The following is a 22,264-nucleotide window of genomic DNA, read 5'->3' as shown; positions in this document are numbered from 1 at the left end:
CGCTCGGAGACGGCGGGGCGGGGGCGGGCTGAGAGGAGGCAGCAGCAGATGCTTTGGGAAAGGTTTGGAGCGCACCCCCAGGGCTTGGAGCATGGGGGCTTTGGGGGAGATCCCCGACCTGGGGATGCAGCCAGGGCCTGGGGAGAGAGGAGCAGAACAACGAGGAGGTGGCCCTGACTGCGGAGGGGGGAGGTGTGACCTAGCTGCCGTGCAGGCGCGCATCCTCCCTAACCCGCTTCTCATGTCCACCAAAGCCCTGGCCACGCTGATTAATGGTTTTACAATTAGAGGTAAAGTCTGCAGGAATTCTGAGAGCTGTGATGCTCCTCAGTAGCCCTCACTCGCTGCGGAGGGAGGTGCAGGACGTTGCAGGTGGCCTTCCCTCCTCTGTCCCCACCCTGTGCCATCGCAGCACCATGTCCCCCAGCCTGTGGCTGGTGAAGACCAACATGGTCAGAAGCAGGTACTGGTGGGTTTCCATCCACAGGACAGCCACCGTATTTGCTTTTGAAATTCAGATGACAAAGACCCGTGCTTTGTTTCGTAAAGAAATTTCTGTATATGCAGAATTAGTAAAAGTCATTACTTAGAAGTTTCTTGGTCCAAATTCTGGATTGTAATTGTCTTGAAATTACTGTAGAATGAGCCACAAACAATAACTGTTGGAGCAAGGACTTAGTATTGATGCGTAAACCTACTAAAGAAGGTTGCCTCCTGAAGTCACAAGAGGCTCTGTTGTTAAGCCCTAAAAACAAAACGCAATGCAGCTCAACACAAAAGTTAGGACAGAATGACCACCCTGCCTTGTACTTCATTGTCCTTGGGCAGGCTTCAAATCTTCTCTGATGTTCTGCACAAACCCTACTCTTGATGCTTCACGGACTCATGGTCAGAAGCAGGTACTGGTGGGTTTCCATCCACAGGACAGCCACCGTATTTGCTTTTGAAATTCAGATGACAAAGACCCGTGCTTTGTTTCGTAAAGAAATTTCTGTATATGCAGAATTAGTAAAAGTCATTACTTAGAAGTTTCTTGGTCCAAATTCTGGATTGTAATTGTCTTGAAATTACTGTAGAATGAGCCACAAACAATAACGGTTGGAGCAAGGACTTAGTATTGATGCGTAAACCTACTAAAGAAGGTTGCCTCCTGAAGTCACAAGAGGCTCTGTTGTTAAGCCCTAAAAACAAAACGCAATGCAGCTCAACACAAAAGTTAGGACAGAATGACCACCCTGCCTTGTACTTCATTGTCCTTGGGCAGGCTTCAAATCTTCTCTGATGTTCTGCACAAACCCTACTCTTGATGCTTCACGGACCGCAGCAGAGACTTCGTCGCATGCCAGGACGCTCAGTGTCTTGGGGTTATGGTGTACCCGGAAGGGCCGTGAATTCATGGAGAAGGTCTTGCCAGCAGTTTCTCCTTTTTTGCGTGTATTTCAATAGCAGCGCTGCTTAGGTGATCACTGGTTTTGGTTGTGGTGGTGTTAGAGAGAATTATCTTGAGTCGTTTGGGGCTTTGTTGGTGAAAAGCAGCATCTTTTCAGTGATTGCAGGATGGGTTGAGCAAATGTTACCAGCCTGCCTGTAGCGGTAGGGGTGCAAGGCTTGGGGTTTTTTTTAGCCAGTATAGCAAAGGTCTGGGTCTGGATGCTCTTGGACCAGTGTGTGGCACTGGCTGAACTGGAATCCCTTTTATATGTTCATGTGGCTATTCATACACTGCAGGATAGCTGCTTTTGCTCAACCGGAGCAGCTGAAGCAGCCTATATTTTCAGTGTAGACAGGACTGAGCCTGCCAGATCCTGCAGTCACCTTTGTAAGGGGCTTGAGGGGCTTAGCCCGCCTAGAGAGAGCAGCTGCTGACTGTGGGAAGAGCAGCCGTGTTGGGGAGAGTCACCATCTTCTCTGGAGGTGAACAGCCCGGGTTGCAGCCATTAGCACCCAGTTTTTAAGCAGATGCTCTCAGTCGGGAGACTGGGGCGAATCTGGGCCTCGCAAGCCTGGGCTGGGAATGAAGTTGCCTTGGAGATTGGGCAAGATTTTTAAGCACAGATTGAAGAGAGATCCTGATCTCTCCCAGTAATCATATGCAGGTTAACCCCCATCTTGTAAACAGGCTTTCATCAGTTTCTCATTGTGATGAGTCTTCTGTCATTAATGTCTTCGGAGTCTTTCTGTCCACAACAGATCTCTACGGGGATACTCACCGGTAAGTTTAATCATAAACTGGGGGTTGGAGGTGGGGGAGAACAGGGGGAAAAGGATTCTCTTCTCCCCTTGGCCCAGGAAAGTAGGGTTGATTGGGTACTTTACAGCCTGGTAGGGGAATTATCGGAAATGACAGGACTTCTTCCTTTTCCCTGAGGCTCTACATGCTGTCCATGTGTCAAGGCAATTCTTCTCTGCAGACAGCTGGCAGAGTGCAAAGTTTAGTAGTATTTGCCTGCAGATGAGTCAGCAGAAGAGAAATAGCTTGCTCCTGTAAAGTGGAATGATCTTGTAGGCAAAGCAGCACATGACAGTCACATCTGACTGTGCCAACGCCTTCTAAGTTCAGAGGGACGATAGGGGAGCCTGAGAGCTGTGGGTGTCAGAGGGGGGCCCTGGCTGCTCCAGTGTGCCAGTCTCAAACTGACTCAGATCCCTGGTGGGAAACACAGCAGCTTTGGGCTGGAGCATTTACTGAGTTGTTGCAGTAAGCTCTTGTTTTGCACAGGCTTCCAGTTTAAGTAGCAGGATTTATTTGCGTAAATCTGCAAGTGAAAAGCAGTGGAAGTGGCAGAAGAAATCCTGCTAGTGCATGTAGATTTGCAGGTAATGTTCTTTAAGAAATTCCTTGGTACATCAGAACACAAGGAATGCAGATGGGTCAGGTCCTCGTGCTGTCAGTGGGCTTAGGGTGCAGAGATCTCTCATCTGCTTCTCTGGTGTAGTGTGAGGCAGGCAGTTCTCTGACACCACCAAGGCTACACAAAACATCAGTACTGTCCACGAGTATGCAGATGGTGAGATAAGGCTTTGGATAAGCAAGAAGATTTACCATGCCTATTCTGACCACCTCCATCTGCCAGAGGTGTTAACTTTGGTGTTGTGGTTAAATTCCAGCTTGGATGATGGTGTAGTTAACTCAGATTAAGGGAGAAGTCTTAAATTCCTTCCCTGCCTATTTTTTTTTTTCGTGGTGGTAATCAATGCTTGTCCTCCTTCCCTCCCAGAAGCATCTGCTGTCAGTGGGAAATGACTTGGTCTTTGTAGTATCACTCTTAGCAAAGTGCTGGATGATTTCTGAAGGCTGTTATTGCCACAGTTTAAAGAAAATTCCTATTTCTCCCTTTGACCACTTCCCCTCCTTCGTTCAATATCTGCACTTGGAGACTGAGAGGAGCGATTCCCTGATGGGGAGAGCAACTCTTCTCCCACCTGGCAGTCGGCTGCTCCTCACAGAGCCCGTACAACGCTCTCTCGAGGTGAGCTAGCTGGCAGGTGGTGCAAGGCACTTCTTGGATACAGAATCTGCACCGAAGAAGTAAGTTTCAGAAGCAAAGCCCCAAGTGTTTTGTAAAGCGTTGTCAAGACTCATGTGCCCATGGTTTTCCCAAATGGGGCACTTCTTAACTTTGCTCCTAGCGAGCAGTTTTGCATGTTCAGCACAGACTCGGTAATACAGGAGGGTGACACCTTAAACAAAATAGAACAGTGTTGATATTTTACAGCAGGGCTCTTTCTTCTGATTATGCCTGGTTTTTATCTTGGAGTTTTTCAGAATGAGCTTTCCCCTTCCCCATCTGCTGCAAATGTAATTAATTTTAGAACAATCAGTGTTTTACGCATTTAGGAAAGCAAAGCTGTGTCCTCATGTGTTAAGCTCAGCTACAGATGCTGGATCCCATTGTTAGTAAGTAATTGTTTGGGATGCTATTTTTGTCATTTGGGTCAAAATGAAACAATCTAAGATTAGTAGCTTTATCGCAGTCAGGTATAGTTTGTTATTGTTCCCAGTTTTTAATGAAGATGAGCTTGGTGCTAGGAGGCTTCCCGCAAACACAGTAGCCACAGGACAGAAGTTTTAAAGCTTTGAGAAGTGGTAAGATTATTTTTTAATTTCTGCATTAATCTGAGTAATTAGCAGAGCTGCATCACTCATGAGGTGCCCAGCTCAGCTCTCCAGACACTGCAGAGGCTCCTTCAGCAACATATAGCCTATAATGTCGGAGCAGATAGAGCATGTTTGTTCTGTTCTCAAAGCAGGTTTCTCCCTGGGCATGTCAGATAGAGCTACTGGGCAGCTGATGCTGTCTGACCACTGCTGCTTATTTAATGCAAAGCAAATCCATTCACTCAAGCTATTGTTTGCCATCGTTTGACTACGCATACCCTGAGAAGTGGAAAAGTGAGTTAGGGTGGGGGAAAATGGATAGTTGGGCGTGGGAGGGGTTGGAAGAAGCTGTTGGAGATTTCTCCTGGACTTGGACAGTGCTGCTGGACATCAGCATAAAGCACGGTGTTGCCCTGTGCTGTAGCCTGCAGTTCTTCGGCTGGCCCAGATGCTGGTGATAACTCAGCGGAGAGCATCCTTGTGTGCACAGAAGCCTGATTCCTCTGATGGGCCAAGCTAACATGGGAAGAGCTATACCTGTTTGTGCATGTCTGTACCTCAGTACCAAAGCCTCTGCCGGTGCTTTTTACTATTTTGCTGGGCAGTGGTTCAGAATGACTGCATTCCAGGATATTAACAGACTTTTTAATTGTCTCCGAAGGGAAGGAAAGCGCGTGGTCAGAGACCAACAGGTGACTTGAAACAGTGAAATTATTTTGACCAAGTAACAAGAAAATCTGCTGCTGTTTTCCACCACTGTTTCCATGGACGCTGGGGTTGCATGAATCAGAGGCAGAGGTCTGCTGCTTTTTGTGAACGGGATGGTTTCTGATAGGACCATGGTTGTGAAGTAAATAACCGATACAGAGTGTGCTTTCAAGGTGGCACCTTGCAAAACTGAAGAATTACTTGTGTCATACCCTGTCTTTTCACAGAGGCACTCTGGAAGCTGGTGCATTTATAGCACAGATCTTGCCTGAAAGTTAAACGTTTGCTTAAGTGTTTGAAGACTTGGAGCTCAGGGTTGCAAACTCTTTTTGCCTGAGACTGCTTTTGCACACTCCTGTATGTTTGTCTGTTGTTAGGAAACAGTAAAATTAATCATCAGAATGGGGGAAACTCAGCAAACCTGACTTGTAGGCATTATGGAATAAGTGCTGGATGCCTCATGCAGTCCTGAAATGTCCTTGTGACTGCTCTTCACCATCACTTCTGTCTTCTCCCCAATATTTTTTTGGCTCCCCACTCACCCAAGATTCTCTTCTCCTGTTCTTAGTGCATTGTGTTAGGTCTAGCAGAGCAGCGCAGGATACTTAGGGGCGTGTAGCCCAAAACCAGTCCAGCTGTGTTTGGCCCTAATGCTGTTCACAGGGTGTCATCTTGTTGATGCTAGGTGGGGAGAGCGGTATGTTCACGTGTTATTAAACTGCGTTTAACTCCTTGCTTTGGAACATTCCTGGACTTGGAGTCATTTGTGCTTGAGTGAGTCCGATCACTAAATCTGCTTCTTAACAGCTCTCCCATAGCCCACCGCCTCTTGGCTGCTGAACAGCAGAGCTTTGCCCAGCAGCCCTTACTGAGGGCAGACCCAGCTCGGCCAGAGTAGGAATGCTTGGCAGAGGCTCTCTGCCAGGGAGAGGGGTGGCGTTCAGAGGGACATCTGCCCTTTCTCATACCTCGCGCTTGCCCCACCTAACGTGTTCCAGCACACCCACTGCATATGTGGGTGGGGAGACATTTTAAATTCCATACGGCTCTTATTAGGGTGTTGAGGCATGCACGTAAGCATCGTTCCTGGGCGGAGGGGTCATGCTGCTCTCGGGAACGGCAGGTCAGAAGTGCCATTTGCTGCACTGGAGAGCTGCACACTTCAGGTGAGCAAGAGAGATAATGCCGCTCTTTAGTTATAAACTTCACAAATCTAGCACCCGTTTCTAACTCCTGCAGCAGCTGAATAGAGAATGTTTGCCACCGTGCCTTTCTATAAATCCCTAGCTTTGCTTCAGCTGTGTGAAGTGCTGGGCTTCCACATGCTCCAGGGTCCTTCTGGGAAGGTACAATGACTCCAGCTCAAAAGCAAGGCTAGCTTACTTACAGATAGCTGTCATGAGTTCTGTCCCAAACTGGTCGTCTGTCTGTTCATCACAGAAACAGTTTAGCTGAACCACCACTAATTAGAACCTGGTACTTAAAGTGCCAGAAGTAAGTGTGCCCGAATGTGGTGTCAGCAGCTGCTTCACCTTCGGCTGAGTCACCACTGCAGTGGGGACGGGATGAGAGGGGAGCACGGTGGCAGCCATCCCAAGGTGAGCTGTCCCTGCTGGGGAGCTGCAGCTTGGTCTTACACAAACAACAGAGCAAATGGCAAGCCAGCTAGTTATTTAAGTTATGACCATGCGTTGCACCCCTTCCCTCACCCTTGTCCTTCTGCTTAAACCTGCTTCTTCCTCTCTTCAGGATTGTACAGGGATGCAGCACACCCACCCCCTGTCTTGGGGTGATGGGGTGGTGGTGGAGCACACAGAAGGGTAGAAGAGGGTTTGCATTCATCAAAATGAGAGCCGGGGGAGGTCTGAATGCGGACTGGGCATACCTTAATCCTTAGGTTGCTTTTCAGATGCTAAAATACATAATTAGCCTTGTAGTAATGATTTATAACTTGCATTGCAACTCTTGTGTGAGTTTCTCTCCAGCCAGCTGACTGCCGCACGCTTCTCTCTGCAGAACAGCTCTGAGTTGCATTAAATGATTCAGTATTCCCACCAGGCACTGTTTGTCAAGCCTTGGCAGCTGATGCCACATACAACTGGCTAAGCCCCTTGTTAGGTGGCTGTGTCTTTGTGCTGACCTTCTGTACACTGTGCCTGCCGCTGACTGATTCTGCAGTTGAGAAATATCTTTTTTTTTTTTTTTTTTTTTTTTTTTAAATTTTATTTTTTCCCCTCTCCTTCATTTTGTTCCAGTTCTTATTGGACGTGCTTGGCAAGATGGAGCCGCCGACCTCCTCCAGACTGAATTCCAGGAAGAGAAGAAAAGATGGATCTGGCCCCAATGGGGCAACAGAGCTGGATGGAATCCCTCCAAAAATGTCCCGACGCTCATTTGTAAGTAAGCAGAGATAGGAGCTTTAGGAGCTTGTGAGATTAGGACATGGGGCCATAACAGCAGAAAGATAAATGAGATGGTTTTTCTGTGGACACAAAAAACAAGGAGGGGGGCAATGAGCAAATGACAGTAGCTATCCTTCTTGCAAAGCCAGTTTAAAGTTTTCCTTTGTTCATACTAATAACATACTTACAACGTGGGCTTAAATTAGGTCTGAGGCAAGCGTCACTAAGCTGATTTTGTAGTGTCCAGCTTGTTTGTAGTTAAGCTGAACCCGAACAGGCATGCATATAGATATCCATGGAGAAATAAGCATTCACTTCTCACAGGCGGGTTTTCTTAAGTAACCCAGTGGGAGGGAAAAACACTCCAGACAAGCCTGTAACAACTCATGCACCTTGCAGAAGGCAGTCCTGTTCCAGTCAGGGGAACTGCAGGAGGGCCTGAAGTCTGTAAGCACCTGCAGAAGCAATCTACTGAAGCCGTGCTCTGGAACACGGGGAAGGTGACTGTTTGTTTGGTTCTTTTGGTCTGGCAGGAGACTGCGTTTGTGTTCCTGATACTCCAGAAGTGTTCATAAAAAACAAACAAACAAACAAAAAAAGAAAGATTTCTCCTTCTAGATCAACCTTGGGATGGCTTTAACAAACTAAAGCCAGTGTCGTCTCTTCTAAAGGGGGTCTGTGCCGGCTAATGCCAGTGTAAAGAGTTGACTTTAACTTGTCCTTGCCGCAACATTGCAATGATGGGCTTTTTACAGCTCTTCTCTGCCCTCCTCCTGGAGCTGTCCTGCATATCACATGTGCTCTAGTTGCTCTTTCCTTATCTCTGTCAAAAGCCAGCTGCCATCCCTGCCACGTTGTGTTGGGGTCATAGTCCTTGGCAAAATACGGTGACGTGTTGCAGCTTTCCTCTTTGATAAGAACATTTTTGCTCTTCAGCAGTACTTCAGTCTTGTCCCAGGGCATTTGGCAGATGGTAACGAGGTGAGAGCAGCACCAGCAGTGAGAACTGGAGAGACAAGCGTTTGGAACGGAGGCTTGAGGCGTTGCATGATTTATCCCATAGAGCCTTAAATACTTAACTGTTGTCAAAACTCACTCTGTCCCTCTTAAAGACCCCACATATTTCAGTAAGGAAAGAGAAGTGCACAGGTTATTCCATGGGAATCTCTTGCTCTTCAAGTTGGTGTCTGTCCTGTGTTAGAAATACAGCATCTGTCTGTGAACAGCACAAGGCAAGTAATATCTAGCCACTTTCTAAACTTCCTGGCTATTTTTTAGCCGCAGGGCTAATGCAGACCTCCTGATGAAAGATTTCTTTTTAATTCCTTTCATGAAAGGTTTGTTTATTGTAGCAAGAGTAATAGCGTTGCCTAACTGTGACATTACCTTAAAGCTTTTGCTGCTCCCAGCTAAACAGCTGGCTGGCAGAGTGTTCCCCTAGAGCAGCAGGGCTCCGCAGCAGATGGTGGTAGCAAGCCTGCCGACGCGTAATCCTGTCGTCTTGTGCACATCGGGTTGAGTCCTGACCCTTTGTAGGCACTGATGACTGTGGTAGGAACTTTTGAGGGCACTTCTCTGTGATCCCCTGATAATTTTGATAAGTGTTTTAGTGCATTTATTCCTGGCTTTGTATCAGGTATGTGCCAACAAAACTGCATAGGATCTGGTTTTATTCACAGGTCCCAAGTGTAATGGCAGTGATGAAAGGAGAGAAGTGCAGGCCTCACCGCACAGTAAGGATCCTGGTAGAGGAGGTGGTGTGTGAAACGCGGGTACTAGAGGCTCAGTAAGTTAGAGGAGATTTTCAGCAGTATCCGTGTGCTCAACTGTGGTGGTCAGCGGTTGCTTTCCTGTGCTCTTCACTTTGAGCACTCTAATAAGGAATGACATTAGCAGCGGTCTTTCTGGTTGCAGTGGTGCTGGGCACCGGGGCAGGATGCTGCAGTGGCACAGGAAGCCAGAGAGGAAACTGCTGATTAGGTTTTTGCAGCTTGAAGGCATTACTGTAATGACCTGCAAGCTTGTTTCCTAGTTTTCTGGCTGAGGAAAGAGACATCCGTTGCTGCCCCTCGCCTTCCAGCTAGAAGGAAATTGAACTGTTTGTTCTGTTATGGGAAGGGCCGATGTTGTTTCCTTTCAGAGGAGACCAGAAACGATACCTGGACTTCAGCTGCTGCTTAAACGTACTGCTGTGGTCAAGCTAGCAGATCAGAGGGGTTTTCCTGTGGCAGTTGGAGATACTCTGCTAGAGATCAAGGTCAGCCTCTTGCTGTGCATGGCTCAGAAATGGCTGACAATACACACGTTTCCTATGAATTTGTGCTGCTGATGGTATTGCTCTTCTGCCTGTTCAGGTACTCAAATTGAGGAGCTGTTACAATTTGTACATCACAGCACAAGCACTCAGGCACAGCAAAGTGATGGTCTTGCCTGGGTGGGCGTAGCTGGAGCTGCGGCAGTGAGGTTTGGTGAAGCTTAGCTTGTGCTGCTCTGAACTGCCGTTTGTCAGAAGTCTGTCTTTACCAGCTGCAGATCTCAGCCTCTGGTTTTCTTGGGTCCAGTATGACTACCACCTTCTTAACTTGACTTTTCTCTCTTTCTCTCTAAACTCAGGCTAATCACCCTGCAGGGATGTTCTGAGGTTTTACGCTAATTAGTCTTTCAGTACGTGTGTTTGAATCATGCAGAGGCACCGGGAGTCACTCGGTGACTAGGACACTGCAGTGGCGGTGCTGCCGCTGCGTAGTGCACTCACCTGGGCAATCTCACAGCCAACCTTCTCTGGTGGTTTAGGGACTGAGGGAACCGGCTCCGTTTTCAGATGAAGTGGAAATCGACTACAGCAAGCCCTACATCAGAGTAACATATGAAGAAGCAATGAGAGGGACCCCATGTAAGTAAAAAAAAACCCAGACTGGAAGGGTTGTATAAATGCTGGGTTGGGGAGGGACGCGTGTGATTTTGATACCCCTGAGACTGAACCCACCTTGTGTATGGGCCGGGTTTGCAGCCAATGACTTAGTGCTCTGGTGATTAGATAACTTCCCATGTGAAACTGAGCCTGCCATTGCAAATTAAATTAGAGCCTTTGTATGTGAGCAGCTGTACCTTCACCAGTAAGACTATTTGAAGCAAATAGGTATTTGTGTTTTAGCTCTTCCTGTGCCACTGACAGCTATAGAGTAGTATCAGAGTTGAACATTTTTCTGCACTATTTTGTCCGAGGCAGCTTAAAGTTAAGCACTTTAAAAGTCATCTCTTCTGAAACTTGAAATGGGCAAGTAAAACCAACATACGTCTTTGTCCAGAATGTCCCAGTCTAGCCTGCATTTGAATTAAAGTCACATTAGACACAGCAGGCCAGCCCCACAACAACAAGAACATATGCTTTTATTCTCTAAACCAGGCTGGGAAAAGTACTGTTCTCTTTGCGAGTCCAACAGGGAGGCAGAGGCAGGGCTGACTCCTGAAGGATGCCTGCCCTCTCTTGCCAAACAGAGTGTGCAGACAGTGCTGTCTGACTTGGCCTCTCTGTTATGGAAACCAAAACAATAAAAATGCCGCACTTCTACCTACCTGACTGCTGCTGAGAGATGAGCCAGCTCAGATTGAGACCCAGCAGTGGTTTCATGTGAGAGCTTCTGGAAATCCAATGCTTTTCACAGTCCATATTAATTTCCCAGCTGAAACTCTCCAGAGCCTGCACAAAGGTCTCTGATTTCAACAGTGATGGCTCTCCTGACTGCTAAGACTAAAACACACTGCGTGTTTTCTTGTTGCTGTTCATGCCTGTGCTCAGGAACTGTAGCTGCAGCAGGTACGGAGGAAAAGGGAAGGATGTCCCAGCCAATTTCCAGACCATGACTGTACTTTAAGAAAGGCCTGCCAGGACCAGCCCTCTTCTGGCATACAGAAAGCTTTTGCAGTCTCGGATCTCCAGATCCTTGGCTCTCCAGAGCCTCGTGGCATCTTCAGACTGAGCTGGATTTGCTGAAAAGTGATTGTAAGAGCCTGTCCTCAGATGGACTCCTCTGCCCAGACCCATGGGGTTTCAGCTCTCCTCGTAGGTCCTCTCTCTGCCCCTGCCTCGCTGCAGCTTTGGTGTGCCTCTGCTCACACAACTCCTCTGAGCCTGAACTGGGCCAGATTGCTAAGAACACCTGGCTTTCTGTTACCAGCAGCAAGAGGGCTGGAGTCCTGTGTGGTCCTAGGAGACCAGAAGTCAGGGAGCCTCCTGCTATTACGTGGCAGTGCTAGGCTATATCACTTCACCTCTGTCCTGACCTCAAATGGAAGAGCTACAATTTCCCCTGGCAGAGGTGGCCTGAGTAAGTTTTGTTCCTCCTTACTTATCTATGGATTTAGCTGGTGGTGCCAGCGGTTCCGCAGAATTGTATCTGCTTCTCCAGCTGGGTTTTTGGATACAGCCATATACTTCATAAGACTGGGGGAGCCGATGATGCTGCTGGTGGGGAATCAGAACAGTCTGGTCCCTCATCCAGACACGTAGCTGTGGCAGTGGGCTACAGAGGATGCTGAAAAAGTCCTGAGATGCCATCCTGGCTGGCGGGGAGAAATCGGGCACCTATGAAACATTTTGGCCAGTTTCCTTCTGGTAGCTCACTGCTGTGCAAAAAGTTAATGCTGCATTTGGATTGCTGTAGGAGGGAGATGTCCAGGGTTTGCTTTTCCCTGGGTCTCTCTTCACCTTGTTTTGGTGGATATGTTGTTAGATTTTGAATCTGTCTTTGAACATGGTTGTATTTCAGCTCTGTCCTTGGCTGCATTCATTCCCACGTGGGAAGGCAGAGCGCCAGCCATTTCTCTTCACAAATCTTTCCTGGCTATGGCTCTGCATTCTGCCAGTTTTCTGCAATGCCCACATGAGTTTCAGGAGGTCCACAAATGCAGGCACAAGCAGCAGCTGCTTTTCCAGGAAGACATCTTCACAAATGTCTCTCTGTCTCTTTGGCACAGTGGATCGCCCTGTCAGAGTTTATGCTGATGGAATATTTGATTTGTTTCACTCTGGGCATGCCCGGGCCTTGATGCAAGCGAAGAACCTCTTCCCAAACACATACCTCATTGTCGGAGGTAAGGAGTGACCTTGTTGACTTTGGCTGTCGTAAGAGTACGGTTTACGTCTGCCTGTGGTTGTGCATACAGATGGCATAGCAGGGTTTTTGTCTTTATGGCCTCAGTGGCTCTCACTGCAGCCAGTTATCCCAAATGTTCTTGGAGTCTTACTGCAATATATTAAGAATTAATGCGCCTGCAGAAAGATATCCTGTACCAAACGAGTGCTTAAGGAAAAGATTTCTGATCAGGCTGTTTTAATTTGACCCTTCTGTTTTTTGACAGATACTGGTGAGTTGCACATCTGAGTATCAAAATATATTAGGGGCAGTTGAGCATCTGGCTCTTGAATGAGACAGTTAAAGAATGACACATAGATCCTCCGTGGCTGGTTGAGCTTTGTGTCACCTGTTGGCCTTGCAAGTCACTCCCCCACTCCAGCTCTCTGCCCGGGATTGCTTATGGTTAATCCCAAACAGGTCCCACTAGGAGCGTGGAGATAACAGTGGTTTCATGGGCATGGTGCCTGGCCACATGGACATCAGTGAGGCCCCATTTCTCCAATTAAAAGTTCCCCATTTTGTCTGTTAGGTTCCAAAGTCTTTAGATGATGCCAGGAATATCCTGCTGACTGCCTGAGGGGATCTAGCAGAGGTGCTTCAGCCAGGCCTCCTTCAAGAATATAACCGGGGAAAAAAGAAACCTTTTCTTCTGGCTGCGGTAATGCACTGGCCTCTGTCCAGGCAGTGCCTGTGCCCGTACCTTCACCCACCTTAAAGACACATCAGGCTGTGCATGTTGTCTGTCAGGAGGTGACCTCTGGTCAAGCTGCATAATGATGTTAAAATATCAGAGCTGAGAATACATTTAACTAGTTTTCTCAACGACCATTAGCTTTCTGAGGCAAAATTAAACTCTGATCCTGCGCTAGAACGATCATAACATCTTTGTGTGGTTTGTTTCCTTATCACAGTTTCACTCGATGCTGAGGGCGTTTTTACAGTGGTACTTCTGCATTTTTTGTGTGTGCTACAGTAGTGTCTGGAAAGGGGAAGGGAGGGAGGAGAGCTGAAAGAGTTGCTCCAACCTACAAAAACACTGTGAGCTTAGAAATCTTGCAGGCAGAAAGGCATCGCCATATACATCAATGTTGTACATGAAGCAGGAAAATAACTGCAGGTCAGACTATTAACACGTTAATGTAACGAGGTGTATAGCCATGCGCTCTGCTTCTGGGAGCGTGGTGAGGAGGTGAAGGGCAATGAGCAATTCCCCCTTGCACCGGGAACTGAGACAAGAGGCCACAGCCCAAGTGAACGTAAGCTCCAAGCTGGGAGCAGTCTCACCCACTCTTTATCATCTGTTTGTCTAGAACATAAACACGTGCAATACCAGTGAGACTGGTAATGCCTTGTTTACTTTTGAGCCTGATAACCAAATAAAACTCCCTCCTTCTCGATGTCTTAACATTGCAGATTATGAAGAGTTGTTCATTTACTTTCTCATAGAACATAATAATTAAGCTAACTTGATTTGCTGTGATCTCGCTCTCTGTTTTAATACAACTTTCCAAGAACTAGACTGTGGTATGGCATTTTATGAAATAAGGAGCTTAGGGAATGGGGTTTTTTATGGGCTTCGGTTTCCAGGCCTGAGACATTCATAGGTTAATAAGCAGGTTTCTGCCTGAGAGCGCCCCAGGTGCCATTTCATACAGGCGAGTTGTCTTCTGTATTGGCTGGGCTTCTTGGTAAGCATTATAGGCTCTAGAGACCTTGAGGGCTTGGAGTGCATGGGCAGAAATCCTCCAAAGAGCCTGCCTAGAATTGCTGAGGAGTTTAGTGCCCTGCACCGCTCCTTGTTCCTGGTGCTTTGTAGCTGGAAAAGCCGGGTTTGAAAGTGCCAGCACCAGCTTCCATCAGCAGCTGGCATGGCCTGGTTTAGCAGGGAGGTGTGCAGGGTCCTCTGCTGTAAAGCACGGGGGTAAGTACCTCAGGCTCACTCTTCTCTGTGCCTGTTTCTTCAGTCTGCAGTGATGAGCTAACCCATAACTTCAAGGGCTTCACGGTAATGAATGAAAATGAGCGGTATGACGCCGTGCAGCACTGTCGCTATGTGGACGAAGTGGTGAGAAATGCACCGTGGACGCTCACCCCCGAGTTCCTGGCAGAGCACAGGGTAATTTGTGACATCTGATCTGTTCTGATCCGTTCCGAATTTTGATTAGCCTCTGTTTGTGCTTGCTGTTTACAGCAAGAATTCGTTCATGGGGGTGACCTCTGCCTGAGCAACCAGTTTCTGTTGCAACTCCTTCAGTATAGAATGAACAGGGTTATAGGAATTGAGTGGGTTTCTTGGGAAACGAGAAGCATTTGCTGAGCTGGCAGATAATGTTAAAATAAGGTAGAGATTGTGACATGGTGAAAAAGCCTGAGAGGGTTCTCGCTGTTCCAGGAGAAGCTGATGCTGGTTACAGATTGGTGTGAAACACGGTAGGGAGAGAATAGCATGGGTTGGAAGGGATTTCTGGAGCGCATCTGGTCCAACTCCCTGCTTACAGCAGGAGCAGCTTAGATCTACATCAGTTCCCCTGCAGCAGGAGACCAGGCAAGCTGTCTTGAGAGTCTTTTATCAGTCAGTAAGATAAAGTGAAAGGAGTCTCTAACATCTGTTGAACTGCTTTGGGAGGTGAGGGAGTCTCCAGGGAAGCTTACTTAGTTTACCCTTGTTGCCATTAACAAGCCATTTCTCTGTGGAGCTTAGAACAGCTGTGGCCTTAGTCCCAGACTTTCCTCTCTGGTGTGTGCTTACAATTGATATGCAGTTGCCGGTGAGAACTTGGGACTGCTTTGTGTTGCTTCTTAAGAGAGGAAAGTGCCTTGCTGTTCTCTGTCACACCCCTGTGTGGAGGTGTTGAGCAAAAAGTTACCATCCTTTGACAGAAAGCGGGAGACCTGCATGTTCAATATAAAATGTTGACTCGCGTGCTTTCTTAATTTTCAGATCGACTTTGTTGCACACGATGACATCCCCTATTCTTCTGCTGGCAGCGACGATGTTTATAAGCACATAAAAGAAGCAGGTGGGTCTGGGTCAGATTCTCCAGGGCTTCCTGTCAAAGGTCTCCTGTAGTTTCTCCTGTGCCCCTGCATGGCAGGATTATGCCTGGGGAACTGGCATAGGTCTGCCCAGGAGGCTGAGGGCAGGAAGAAACCCAGCTTTGGGCTCTACTTCATAAGGCTAGGACTGTTCCATGTCCCAGGCCAAGCATTGCCCAGCATTAATTCCCACTTCCAGTCTAGTTGCTGTGATTAAATTAACAGCCACCTTTTGAAAAAATACTACGGTTTGGCTTACAGATTCTCACAAATGAAGAATGTCATTAACTTAGTGGCTCCTCTAGCTGTCGGAGCGCAGCTTATTTAAATCTATCCAAACCCAGCCAACAGAGCAAGTGAAGGTCTCTTCATTAGAAGGTGTGGTGTTTTTACATGCTTTGGTCTTACTTAGGACTTCTTTGTAGTCCCAGAAAGGAGAACTCTCGTACTATATATTCAAGGACAAAGACGTGATGGTGTGAGGACAGTTAGGAAATGAGCTCTTGACAGGAGGGACGGTTTCCTAATAGAGGTGGAAGCAGCTTTTTGCCATGTGTCTTGCTACAGCTGTTCTGGGTCCTGTTCCCCAACTTTAGGCATGTTTGCACCAACTCAGAGGACTGAAGGGATCTCAACATCAGATATCATCACCCGGATCGTGCGGGACTATGATGTTTATGCCAGGCGGAACCTGCAGCGGGGCTACACAGCTAAAGAGCTCAACGTCAGCTTCATAAACGTGAGTTGAAGTCTGTCTCACCGCAAGCTGTGTGAAGCAGGATCTTGCAGAGTGTTGAGGTATAGAGTCTTGTCTAGTGGTAGCACAGAACTGCCGTATGCCAGTAAAAGGCCAGTCTGCAGAGCTAAGCAGTTGGACCAAACCAGTGTCCTTGGAGTAGAAATTAGACGACTACTGCCCTTGAAACTGCCTCTGGGATGCACCCAGAGGAACTGGGGTTTTGCTAATACTGCTCCATTGTCAGAAATGGCTTGGTGACGTTTTACCTGTTGAAAGAGCTGGAGACAGGGTGTGTGGCAAAATGTGTGTTTTCTTGAATTGAGCGAAGTGTGGGTTGTTCTTGGCAGCAGCTGCTGTGTCTCATTTCTCTCCTCTTCCCTCAGCCACCTTCTTAAGGTAGAGTCATTTGTTAGGATAAAATCTGACCCTGTTCTCACTGTACTGCACTGGAGGTGCAGGAGCAGCAGTGCTTGGGTAGGAGAGAAGGACATGCTCTGATCCTGTGCTGAGCAGCTCTAGCCCACAAGCAGAATACATGGCAGAAGGCACTTCTGATGTTGAAAGTAAAGTAGTAAACTTTTTATCAGTCATGCCTATTTTTTTAAATACAATAGAATAAAAAAATTAAACAGGAGAGGTAACAGCTGCTTGGCCTCTCTTTGGCCTGTAACTCTGCCTTGTGTTTAAAAATGCCCAACCAAAAGAACTTGTGCTATCGTGATATGCAAAGAGACTTACAGCAGGTCACTCAAATCTAATCTGTATATTGTATAAATATTTCCCTCTTCCATGCACTCCTTTTAGATAGTGCTTATCTTTGGGTTTAGTCTTGCTCTGTGTATTGTGCCAGTGCCTGCCACAAAGCAGCCCTGCTGTGTCTGCCATTTAGTCTAGGGAAGAAATGTCACTGAAGTGAGGGAGAAGTGTCACAAGGCTAATGGAGATGCTGAGTCTTAAGCAGCAGTTCAGCGTAGTAACACAGAGCAGAGGTGGTCACCACTCAGATCTGGTGAGCTGTATTCTGATCCACCACTTACTGTACAGGAGAAGAAGTATCACCTCCAGGAGCGCGTGGATAAGGTGAAAAAGAGGGTGAAGGATGTAGAGGAGAAGTCAAAGGAATTTGTCCAGAAAGTGGAAGAGAAGAGTATTGATCTCATTCAGAAGTGGGAAGAGAAGTCCCGGGAGTTCATCGGCAATTTCCTGGAGATGTTTGGCCCAGAAGGTGCATTGGTAAGGAGCCGCTCTGGGAAAAGGGGATTTTGGAGAGCTTGGCAGTCATTGTAGGGCTTCTGGAGCCCACACTCTGCAAAGCAAAAGTTTACGGTTTGTTGCAGTGCTCGATGCACTGTTGGTCTCCAGACAAGCTGTCCCAGGCTTGGGCAGCCTGTTTGCAGGCAGCCCTCACCCTTGCCAACTGGATAGCACCGGTTATGGTTGTAGCATGAAAAGTCCCCATGTCCCGCAAGCCGGCCTGGAAAGTCCAGCTTGTATCCTGCAGGCCACTGAGCAGCCGAGAGATTGGCAGTCACTCTGTCACTGGCCGGGGATGAGTCTGAAGCTGCTTGGTTTTGCCAGGCTCGCCTGTGCTGCCAGGTAAATATCACAGGCACTTCATGTTAGAAGTGCTTGAAAATGGGTGATGATTACAGTGTATGCAGTTTCCAAAGCCTAGAGTGATGCTTGGGCTTTTTCTGCTCTTACATTGCACAAGGCACTGAAGGAGCACAAGAACAATGCTGCACAAGCTGTAAGTAGTGTCCATTTCCATCGCTGTTTGAGCCATGCTAACTGTCTTCCTGCTTCCATCGCTAGAAACACATGCTGAAGGAGGGCAAGGGCCGGATGCTGCAGGCCATCAGCCCAAAGCAGAGTCCCAGCAGTAGCCCCACACACGACCGCTCCCCGTCTCCCTCCTTCCGCTGGCCCTTTTCAACCAAGACTCCTCCTTCCTCACCGGCCAACCGCTCCAGGAATGAGTCTACAGTCACCTATGACATCAGTGAGGATGAAGAGGATTAAGCTACCAGCTGGGATTTGCTGCGAACCGCTAATCGCCGAATCCTAAGTTCAGACCCACTGGGGAACTCTAAATGAGCAAGAGAGCCATAGGAATAGGGCTGACGGTGAGCACAGGGCCTTGAAGGCACCCGTTGCTCTTAGCAAGGGCTGCTGCCTGGAAGCACATTCAAACCTCCTCTCCCTTTTCCTCCCCAAATCCCCTTTTTATTGTTTACGTTCTAGTGGTTTCCAGGGGGAAGATGGTTTTTATATTTTAAGAAAATACCCTTTTGAAGCGCAAAGAATAGCACTCAAGCGTGGCTTTTGTTTTGGTTTCTTTTCCCTTGTTAAACCTCCGGGCAAGAGGGAGAGTGGGAAGACCCATCTGTCTCTTCTTTCCTTCAGCTCCTCTCTCTTACTCCCCCCACCCCCAGGCAGTATCCATGCTGCTGCCAAATGAAAGACCCCTTGGTTCCTCAAGCAGCGTGACCGCGAGAGCACACAGGCAGCGGTGGTGTAAAGAGGCTTCTAGGAAATAGAGACATCTCTGCTGCGCTGGAGACGATAGGAATCTATCCAGCAGGCCCTGTAGTGCTCGTGCACCTCTTAGCTGAGCTTCCCAGCGTGTCGCAGTGAGGATGTGCTGGGAAGGGGGCCACCAGCTTAGCACGCAGGAGTTGCACCCTGGAAGAACTCGCAGTGCCATAGGGTCGCACACACCATAAGCGTGCAGCATTTGCAGCTCCACATTGTATGGGGGCTGCAGGGGAAAGGCCTTCCCAGCTAATCTTAACAAGACTGATAAACCTTGAGCTAAAATTCAGCCCCCAGTTGCTGTCGGAGAGAAGAGAATGAATCTTTGCTTCGGGGCACTTGCTGTCTGTGCGTTTCCTTGGGTGTGTGAGAGCCCAGGTAGGAAATGAATGTGTGTACTCTTTTGAGAAGTTCTTGTCCCAGTCTCTGGTGTGTAATAAGTTTTACTGTCTGTCCAAATGGCCCCTCAACACTGTGCTCTGTGCGTGTTTGTCTGTGTTTCAGTTGCTGTGCTCTAAGGGCTGGAGCAGTCCTTTACACTGGTGCCGTGAAGTCGCTGCTGTAAGGACACAAAACATGAATTCGTACAGCCAGTTTGCTGTCCGTGTTGGTGTGTGCAGCTGGACAGATGAAGGGCACGTTTTACCCCAGTGAAGGGTCCCGGTTCCGTGTGACAGTTACCTGGCTTGTGCAATAAATGCACAAATCTCTGCCCGCTTACTCCGTTCCTTGAGGCAGGCCAGAAAGAGCATCAGAGAGTGCTGCAGCTTTTTAAGATTTTAAACGTGTAATCTGCTCGTTTGAAACCATGGTCCAAGTCGTGCCTGCTGTCATGTCTGTAATAAACACTGAGCTTCGTGGCCTATGGCTCCCCGCGGGCGGTTGCCCTCCCCGTGCCGCATGCCTGCGCACAGAGCACCCTGTCCCGGCAGCCAGCACTGGAGGGACCGGACTGTCTGTCACGTAGCTGTGAAGCTCCCACTTGCTTTTCTGTTCAGGTTTGCCTGTGATATGCATTGTCTCTGGGTGGAGCTGCTGGGCTGAGTTGCCTGCATCTTCCTGCCATGCTGGGAGCAGAGGACGGCTTGGAGCCTGGTCAGCAGTGCTGCAGGGAGGTCTTCAGAGTGGGATGCAGGGCTCGGGGAGCGGCAGGTGCAAGGAGGCAGATCGTCAAGTGGCTCTGCACGGTGCGATGCTTCCAGGGGACGCAGTGGCCCTGAGGTAGGAGCAGGCTGCCGCTTTTCCCAGCTTTTATGTCGCTGATCCTTTGTCACGCTGCCCAAAGGCCTTGACAGAGACTCTGTGCTTCTGTTGAGGCCAGAGCCAGTATGGGAAAGGGTCTTTTGGGGATTCCTCATCTGCCACTTGCACCTCTCCCAGCAGGGACATGCACGGCTCTGGCAGCGTGGCTGGCTGCTGTGGACTTTTAAGTTGCAAGGAGCAAAAATTGTCACTTGGTACAAGCCAGTTGTTAATCCCCTGGTTTATCAGTGGTAGAGCACTTACTTCATATCGCCCACATTCTCTCTTCCCTCGTCTTCCCCACCTTCCCTACCTCACTCTTCCCTCACTATGGGCGTTGCATTGCTTTCCCAAGCCGGATCACAAAGGCCAGGCTGCTCTAGAGCCTTACTACTGCTTTAAAAACGAGTTATGCAACAGTATTCTGTAAATTTGGATAACAGTGGTGTTTTGGATGGTGGTTTGTTCTGCAGAGACCTTAATGTATTTCTTGGTCTCTCTGCAAAACCTGGGGTGCTTGGTAAGAAGCCAGCCATGGTTTTACACATAGCTTGGAATAACAGAGCTGTTTCTTGTAACCAGTAATCCCTGCTTCTTCCTTGCACTTAAATTAAATTGGACACTCAAACCCCAGACTAGTCTTTTTTTCTTTTTTTCCTTTGTTTCCTTCTGGATTGCTGGACCAGCCTCATCTCCAGCATTGCCCTGTCCTATCAGGAGTAGGACAGAGCTTGATCTTTGGGCAAAACATGTGAGCCGAGTTCTCCAGGAATATCTTGTTACCCACAGATACACCCAGTGCTGCTGTTTGAGGGCTGTCACCCCTAGCCCATCCCACACTCTTCAAAAGAAGCATCCGGAAGAGAGATGCTTGAATTAAGCATGAAGTAAGAGGCTGAATGGAAAAATGAAACTTTACTGGCATGAATTGGAGAATATGCGGAGTTTGATGGTGCTAAATCCAGAGGCGTCGGCTTCTGCGAGGCAGCCCTACATCAGTGCCTCTCTAGACCTGGGGCATGAGGCTGCTGGCACCAGCAGCCAGCCCCGGGAGAGGGTTTGCTGATGGCAAAAACAGCAGCAGCAGGGCAACGCTGGAAAGTGCCAAGGAAGCTGGTGGAAGCAAGACCTGAAGAGTGTGGCACTTCACAGCATGTTGCTTAGAGCTGTAGGAGAAGGTCTTTAATCTCTTGAGGAAATGACAGCACACACCTACACTGACATGATTTTGTGCATTTTATAGAGGGTTGGGACCTTATTGTGCAGTCCAGTTCTTGTAAGCAGAGGCAGGTGCTGGAGCAGCGAATATGCCTGGCAGTAGCAGTGACTTTGGTGGGACTGAGCCTGCATCTTGCCCCCTGCCCTCAGGGTGGGCTTCTTGCTGCCAAGGGCTCCCTGGTGTAAAGGTGTGGGCTTCCTACCTGCTGCAGGTAAGGAGCTGAGGCTGATTCTCTGATGAGAGATGAGTCCCATATTTTGTTCCTTTCCTGGGTGTTGCTTCTTGGCAAAACGTGTTTTCTGGGTCCCAGCGCTTCTGCGGGTGCTAGGAAGGCGTGTTGGTAATGGCCCTGTACTGTGGCCAGGAGTCTCAGAATGAATTGCCAGCCCATCTTCTGGCTGAGCCATTTTGCTTTGAACACAGCCACCTTTAAAAAGTTCTGAGTCACTTTTTCCCCCTCTCTTCATGGAACAGAAAACTTGCTTTTTCCCCAGAATGAATCAATTAAATAAACAGAAGTTGGGAGCTGTGGCTTTATGACTCTGCTTCCCCAACATGTGGCACTGGCTGCAGGTATTACGGTGGGAGGGCACCAGGGTGCAGATCAGGGGAAGCTTCAGTGGTGCCCAGCAGCAGGCTCTGGTCTCAGTGCTGATGATCTGGCATCTGCTGCCCATCTCCCAGTCCTGCCATCACCTCCAGCCCCACAGAAGTGGCTGCTTCGAGCTGGCTCTTCCCGGACAGCGTTTGCTGTGCTGGTTTCTCTGTACAGGCCCGTGTGTACACCGTGTGTCTTACTGGCTTGTTCTGGAGTTGGGGTTTTGGCTTTTATGTTTAGCCAAATAAATGCAAAGTCATTTTACTCTGTGTGTGCCAGATCCCTTCTGCTGCCCTAGCACAGCCAGCTCCTGTCATGATCTCCTCACCTGCCATCTTAGCAGTGGTTTGAGTGAGAAGATGGGGGGTCAAAAGATTACCCAGTGATTTCTGCAAGTCATCATCCCTCCTGATGTCTGTCCCCACCTCTGTTGTAGGTGTAGAGCAGATCCCGGGCAAGGCTGGTTAAGGCAGCATTAACTAATTGCCTGTGTTATGAAGGTCCTCCTCCCTTTGCCTGGCCCCAGGCTGGCTGGGGGGGGGGGGGCC

The 22,264-nt window shown here is 48.5% G+C and overlaps 1 protein-coding gene across 8 annotated transcripts; it reads left to right on the top strand.

The window, feature by feature from the left end:
* Positions 1–1,120: 1,120 nt before the first annotated feature.
* Positions 1,121–21,936, top strand: PCYT1A (phosphate cytidylyltransferase 1, choline, alpha). 8 transcript variants are annotated; one of them, XM_035891241.1, is made up of 9 exons: positions 1,121–2,212; positions 7,063–7,203; positions 10,003–10,102; positions 12,187–12,303; positions 14,312–14,463; positions 15,289–15,367; positions 15,980–16,122; positions 17,167–17,355; positions 17,938–21,936. In XM_035891241.1, exons 2-9 carry the CDS (start codon positions 7,087–7,089, stop codon positions 18,142–18,144), a joined length of 1,104 nt encoding a protein of 367 aa, XP_035747134.1. In that variant the 5' UTR covers positions 1,121–2,212; positions 7,063–7,086; the 3' UTR covers positions 18,145–21,936. The 8 variants fall into 8 exon arrangements, 4 of the variants coding, with proteins under 4 accessions (XP_035747134.1, XP_035747133.1, XP_035747137.1 ...); XM_035891240.1 differs by lacking the exon at positions 1,121–2,212 and adding an exon at positions 4,442–5,973; XR_004841590.1 differs by lacking the exon at positions 1,121–2,212 and having other exon boundaries at positions 17,938–18,248; positions 19,162–21,936.
* The last annotated feature ends 328 nt before the right edge of the window (positions 21,937–22,264 follow it).

Source organism: Egretta garzetta, unplaced genomic scaffold, assembly GCF_000687185.1.
Source record: "Egretta garzetta isolate BGI_Z169 unplaced genomic scaffold, ASM68718v1 scaffold333, whole genome shotgun sequence".
Taxonomy (NCBI): domain Eukaryota; kingdom Metazoa; phylum Chordata; class Aves; order Pelecaniformes; family Ardeidae; genus Egretta; species Egretta garzetta.
This window is presented reverse-complemented; position numbering and strand designations above follow the sequence as displayed.

Coding starts and splice junctions, on each gene's coding strand:
- PCYT1A (XM_035891240.1), top strand. CDS start 5,875: ATGCACGTAAGCATCGTTCCTGGGCGGAGGGGTCATGCTGCTCTCGGG. Junction 10,103..12,186: donor AGCAATGAGAGGGACCCCAT/GTAAGTAAAAAA, acceptor TCTTTGGCACAG/TGGATCGCCCTGTCAGAGTT. Junction 17,356..17,937: donor TTGGCCCAGAAGGTGCATTG/GTAAGGAGCCGC, acceptor TTCCATCGCTAG/AAACACATGCTGAAGGAGGG.